This window comes from Acomys russatus, chromosome 17 (assembly GCF_903995435.1).
Source record: "Acomys russatus chromosome 17, mAcoRus1.1, whole genome shotgun sequence".
Taxonomy (NCBI): Eukaryota; Metazoa; Chordata; class Mammalia; order Rodentia; family Muridae; genus Acomys; species Acomys russatus.
The window spans coordinates 40,514,998-40,521,114 of record NC_067153.1 but is presented as its reverse complement, the minus strand read 5'-3'; the positions used below and the strand labels follow the sequence as shown (position 1 = coordinate 40,521,114).

General features: G+C 47.1%; 1 protein-coding gene across 1 annotated transcript; it reads right to left on the bottom strand.

Moving 5' to 3' along the window:
• Positions 1–358: 358 nt before the first annotated feature.
• On the bottom strand, positions 359–4,074 carry LOC127200971 (apolipoprotein L3-like). Its single transcript, XM_051159334.1, has 2 exons — positions 3,952–4,074; positions 359–1,279 (listed from the first exon to the last, which is right to left on the bottom strand). Exons 1-2 carry the CDS (start codon positions 4,050–4,052, stop codon positions 451–453), a joined length of 930 nt encoding a protein of 309 aa, XP_051015291.1. The 5' UTR covers positions 4,053–4,074; the 3' UTR covers positions 359–450.
• Between the last annotated feature and the right edge of the window lie 2,043 nt (positions 4,075–6,117).

Below are 6,117 nucleotides of genomic sequence, written 5' to 3'. Positions count from 1 at the left end.
AGTTGATACTGCTGATGCTGCCTACAATAGCCTAGAGGTCCTAGGATACTTCCCTATGGATGGGGGACTGAGGCCAACTGCTGTGGCCATATCTAGAGCTCTTGCTCTGCCTTTCCCTCATTTTTAGCTCTCCAAGTTTCCTGACTTCACTTTGCTTGTCCTGTACAGCCCTCCCTGTCCACACCCACTATGTTGCAGTCCTATTCCCCACCCTCTCGGCCGCTCTGACCCCTTATGTTAAACTCCAGTGTCTGTCTTCTCCTTGAATCCCTACTAGCTGTTTTCATTGACCTTCCTTTGGTCATTACAGAAATGCACACTCCTCGATGCTCAGCTCTGTAGACTTGATGTCAAGCTGTTTCCCTTGTAACAGTATGCCTCCAATATCCCCTTCACCACCCCTTCCCTTATTGTTATCTCCCCTGAACTCCTCACTGCTTGGGGGAGGGGTCACTGAGGGAGGTCTGCCTTCAGGACACTGTGAATATGCTCAAATTCCTCTAACTTTCCCTGTAGCTTCTGAGCTAGGTCCCGCAGTGCTCCAGCTGACTCAGACTTTGCCCCATCGAACAAGTGCATTGTGTCAGTCACAAGATGATACACATCCAACCCAAGGAAGATACTGGTAAAGCCTGCTCCTCTAATCCTGGCAGCTCTGGTTATTGAAAGAGAAGAGGCATTCCCTAAGGCGTTCTCCACCCCCCTTGAACCTTGAACAGACAGTTTTCCTGCTCTAGCCATCCGGATGGCTCTGACCTGCTCCTTGAGCGTTTTATAGCCACTGATTAAATCCACACTTATATTAACAAATTTGACGCTCATCTTAGGCAAGATCTTTATAACCTCACCCAGTGTATCCATACTGGCTCCGACCAGGCGACTGGCTTCAGCTTCATCTGATTGCCTGCTTATCTCTTCCACAACGGTGGTGGTGATACTAGTCAGACCTGCCAGCAGCCCCAAGGAAGTTGCTGAGAGCATCAGACTAGTCCCTCCTGTAATGGGAGCCAGAACTAGACCTAGGATGCCCAGGACTCCAGAGGCAGTGCTGGTGGAATCAGCCACCACGTTGGAGATGGTGCAGCCGCTGTGCACCTCATCAATGTGGGCAGCTAGCTCTCGGAGCTTCTTGATGTGTTCCTCAAGCTTGCTTTTCAACTGAGGAAATTCTTTCAAGAACCTCTTCTTCTGCAGCTCCTTTTGAGCTCCGTCATTTTCATCTTTGGGTGGCTGTGTTAAATACTCCTTCAGTGCATCATGCAAAGCGGCTTGCTCCTCACTGTGACAGAAGAGGTCAAGTGCATGAGAAAAACAGGATTGCTTTTAAAAAAAATCTAAAAGCTTGTTCAAAATTTACATTCATACTACAACTGCAATGGGGCATCATTTTACAGAGATCCAAATCTTTGGATTCTACTATGAACAGTTGGTAAATTATAGATGCTGCCATCCTTAATCCCTGGGGTTACTCTACAAAGTAGAATCAAAACACCATAGTGAAAGGCTCTTGATAAAATGTCTCCACTCAAGGTCAGTGTCATTGCTATCTGTGGGAACCCTGTGATGGGCACAGAGATGTGGGCTCAGAGCAAATACTCTACCTCAGAGAACTGTGTGAGCTGTGAGGGATGCACCTATCTTAAGAGTCTCCCCTCTGCCCTTGGCTGCTGGGAAACCATTTGCATTTCCTGGAGCATTCAGCCTGCAGGATGCCTGTGCTTGCCTGGGGAGCTCTGCAATGGGATGTCCATTGCACGCCAACCTCCATCTACTGTGCACAGTGTCAGCATTGGGGTTAAGATTTGGAAACCATCTGTAAGATCATTAAATATCTGCATTTATTACAAGTAGGGAAGTGCAGGGTCTGTGATATTTCAGTCCCCATGAGTTTCCTATAAAAGCTCAGTCTTAAAGATGTGAGGTGTGGTGGAGACTTTGGAGTCATTTCTAATATCCAGAGGAACTAAGGCCAAAGGCATTAACCTTGATAAGATTCCCATGAGGCCCATTTTAGTAGAATTGACCTGTTGTTGGTGCCCCTGTAAGGGATGCGCTGTCTCCTGCCCTCACTGCAAGGTTGCTCTAAGTCTCAGCCCTCTGTGAGTGCAGGGTGGCTCCATCTCTGTCCCTTGGAGAAACAGTCCTGAGCTGTGTCCTTGTGGCTGCTTGCACCTGCTTCTGGATGGGTGTTCTTTCCTAGGGTGGGCTTCCTGGTGTGAAGTAGTCATGTGAATCATCATGCTCTCAATGCAGGGCAGCACTGCGTCCCAAGGACAAGAAACTTCAAACTTGAAGCTCTCCTAGATCTGGCTGCTGTGTGTTTTCATTGGCTTGTTTTAACCCCATGTGATCCATGGTCAACTGCAACTATGTGATAGAAATCTAATGTGGGCATTGAATGGGTCATTCTAGCCAACTCCTAATCCTGTAGTTGGTTTAGCATAGTCCTTCATCAACAGCTGGTGTAAAAGAGGACAAGAGGGCTCACTGGGACACTTTCCTCAGATTTTGTCATTTACCTATCTCTGAGAACTTAATACAACAAACGACAAACCCTTCATAGCCATGAGATCCTCCAGCTCATTTTGCCTGCTGTCTGCTCTCTGCAGATGCCCACAGCCCGATCCTTCCATGCCTGGAGTTCACAAGGTCAGCAGTTGAGAACAGAAGGGCTGCCACTAACCCTGACTTCAGGCTGACTCCCACCTCTCACTGACTCCTGATCCACCAACTGGCAGGGTCTAGTTCAGGGGTCCTACAGACGTAGGCCACCAACAGACACCATATCTGGTGACAGTGTTTCATTTGAATGCAGGAAGGGCACATTAAAAGATGCTAGGCTCTTGGAGACCACCCATAGTAATTAGTACTCTGGAGTTCTTCTGAGTTTGGACAAGACAACAGGGAAAGTATGTTCCCCTGGGATGGAGACATGTGGTCACCTCAGACTCCAGAGTTATGCAAACTGACTTCTAACTACACTGAATTTGTAACATCATATGGCATTCCTGATAGCCAGGGAGCTCCATGCCGGGCAGAAGAGAGTTCCAGATGCCACCTGAGATCTCTGCAGCAAAGACAGTGTGCTGAGGGAACAGCCAAGGCCAGCCTTGAACATTCATGAACCATGCAGTTACAGCAGGGGATGGCAAGTGTCCCTTCTTTCTTATAGTGTCCTCTGCTAGGCTTCTGCTTTGTGCCTTCAATTACTTCATCTTCCCAGCTGTCCTAGCCTTCAGCCTCCACCCCCAATCTAGGCTGCCGACACTCTCTCCTGAACCCTGGCTCGGACCCTGGTCCTGGTTCCTCTGGGCGTTGGAAAAGGTGCTGTCACTTCGTTTTCCATTCTTGATTTGTTGCTCATCCCAGGCCATCACCACTTCCTATCAGGCTGAATTATCCCCTGTACTGAACACAGCCTTGCAGTCTGCATCTGAGCAAAGACAGTCAGGGTTGAACCTAGCTCTGGGCGGCTGCACCTTGTGCTCTATGCCTCCTCAGCCACAGATGGATCCTGCGGCCATCCCAGCTCCTCAGATGTGGACTGAGCTAGAACCTCGAAGCATGGGTTCATCATGTCAACACTTTTCTCACCGGCTCTCGAAGGAAGTTCTTGATTCCTCAGTCCTATAGGAGACCATTGGCTCTGGTCTCTTCCAACTTTCTAAATTACTTCTCAAAGCTAACTTTCAGGAGCATCCACTGTGTACTGGCCACATGCTGAGGATTTCACACACATGATCTTATTTTCTCAAACTAAAGTTTCAAGGCTTTAAAACTATCAAAGTGTTAATAATTTGCCAAGGTCATATGACTAATAGATGTCAGAAATGGTCCTGGGACCTTGAATGACCGTCGCCCTAACCACTGGGACTGCCTAGAATGGGTATGGCTCCCCAGAACATAACCTTTATTTGCATGGTCTGGTGGGCAGTGTATCATGCAGGTAACCTTGACAATTCTGCTGCCTCCACAAATGCCTTCCAGGCTCCATCTTCAGTTATTAGGCGCTGCAGGTCCTCCCTGAGGAGTGTGTCGGTAAGATAATCCATGATTTCCTCAACAATGCGTCTTCCCACTATTTACCAAGGAAAAGATCAGGGTTGAAAGACAGCATGAAAGAGCCGAAATGACAAGAAACAGGAGGTGGCGAGATGCCATATTTCTGCCCATGGGTCACCTGGTTCTAGTGGAGTCACAAGGGTTTGAGGTTCAAAATGTTTCCCAAATTTATATGTAAAAGCTCTTAGGCTCTGCAAGTACATATGGAGACAGAAACTTTGAGAAAGTAAAAATTTGAAGACCATATGATGCCATAAACATAGGGTGCTACTTAGTGGAACTGGGGTCCTTATGACAAAGGGATGCCAGACATCTACTCTCCATCATCTATCCATCATTTTATTATCCATCATATGTAAACGCGTGTCTCTATGTGTCCATATCTTTCTGCATGTTTTCTTACTCTGACCTTATGCAGAAGTGACCCTGCTCCCTCTGCACACCTGGAAGAGGTGCTTACTGGGATCAACCTGCCATATGCTCACTCCTGACACTGGCTTTCCATGTCTGAGAGAAATCACATGGCTTTTGTTGAAGTCTCTTGTTCCATCTTCCATGAGACTCTGTGGTACCAGGGCCTTCACATGTGACCTCAAGCCATTAGTGGGTTCTACATTAGCTTTTTTTAGTCAAAAGTAGCATTTTCAGATTAAGATGGAATGAACATCAGTGTGTATTGAACATGGGAAGGACCCAGGGCTCTCTGAAACCGTGGAGAAGTCTTCTATGACCACTTGACTCTTGCGTAGTTCATGGTCCAAAGCCTACATGCTACATAAACAGCATCGCCTCGATTGGCTGACAGTTGAGATGGACCCTTGTCACATCCAACCACACCACCTGCAGCATTGCACATGGAAGCAATGATTTTCCAGGAGCAAGAAAGCTCTGGGATTGCTCCCTTCACAAGCTGGGGCTTAGTTCTCTGGGGCTTTGCCCTGACTGCACCCTCCAACGATCCTACTGCAGAGGAGGAGCCTCCACTTACTGCCCCAATGTCCTCAACAATCTCTGTGGTTCAATGACATTGAGCTTTCTCTTTTTCTCTCCAAGTGTAAAATGTCAATTATTTATATATGCATGTATGTGTGTAGGTGAGTGCATTTATATGCTTATATATGTATATGAACAGAAAATATTTACTCTGTGTACTACACACATACCCCTACACATGCACACACACTCACAGAGGGGGGTTATTCATAACATGGTCTAACTGTATGGTGCCAACTTCTGGATTACTTACTTTTCTGTGGCTGAGATAAAACAGCACTGCAGGAGTACCTTAAGGAAGAGCCATTCTGGCTTCCAGCTCCACAGGGATAGATGGCCACAGGGGCAGGAAAGGAGAGAAACAGGTGACAGAAGCCGAGAGACCATATCTCAACTTCATAGAAGAAGCATAGAATATAGTGGAAGCTGGGCAAGGGTATGATCTCTATTTTATCTTGCTTTATTTTATTTTATTCTATTCTATTTTATTTATTTTTGAGACAGGGTCTTACTATGTAGCTCTGACTGGCCTGGGACTCACTATGTAGACCAGGCTGCCATTAAAACCACAGAGATCCTCTTACCTCAGTCTCTCAAGTGTTAGGATTAAGTGTGCACACCACACTCAGAAGGGCTATTAAGTCTACACACCCACACACAGGGATGGACGACCCCCAGTCATTCTTCACACAGCAACACAACCGGAGACCAGTGTTCAAATGCACGAGCCTCTGGGGCTGTCGAACGGTCCAGACAGCACACGCGTACACACAGCAACACACACACACACATAGATGGGTCACTAAGACAAAAATGTTGTGCTTAGGACAGGAAACAAAGAACATTTCCTCCTCCACTGGAACCTTTGTGAGAAGGAAGGAGCTACAGAAGAGGAAATTGACTACCTGCGCCTGCCATGAGGGCTTCTTGGTTCTCAGCGCCAGCCGCAGGATTTCTGACAGGCTTTTAAAGCTCTTCAGATGTCTAGGCTGGAGGAAAAAGAGACAAGAGCATCAACAACAACTTATAAGATACAATGAAGGCTAGGTCCTGGTAGGGGTT

Bases quoted from the DNA above. Each gene is read 5' to 3' on its own strand.
- LOC127200971 (XM_051159334.1), bottom strand. From the start codon at position 4,052: ATGGATTATCTTACCGACACACTCCTCAGGGAGGACCTGCAGCGCCTA. The intron at 1,280-3,951 runs GTTACCTGCATG...CTTCTGTCACAG, and splicing joins GAGGCAGCAGAATTGTCAAG to TGAGGAGCAAGCCGCTTTGC.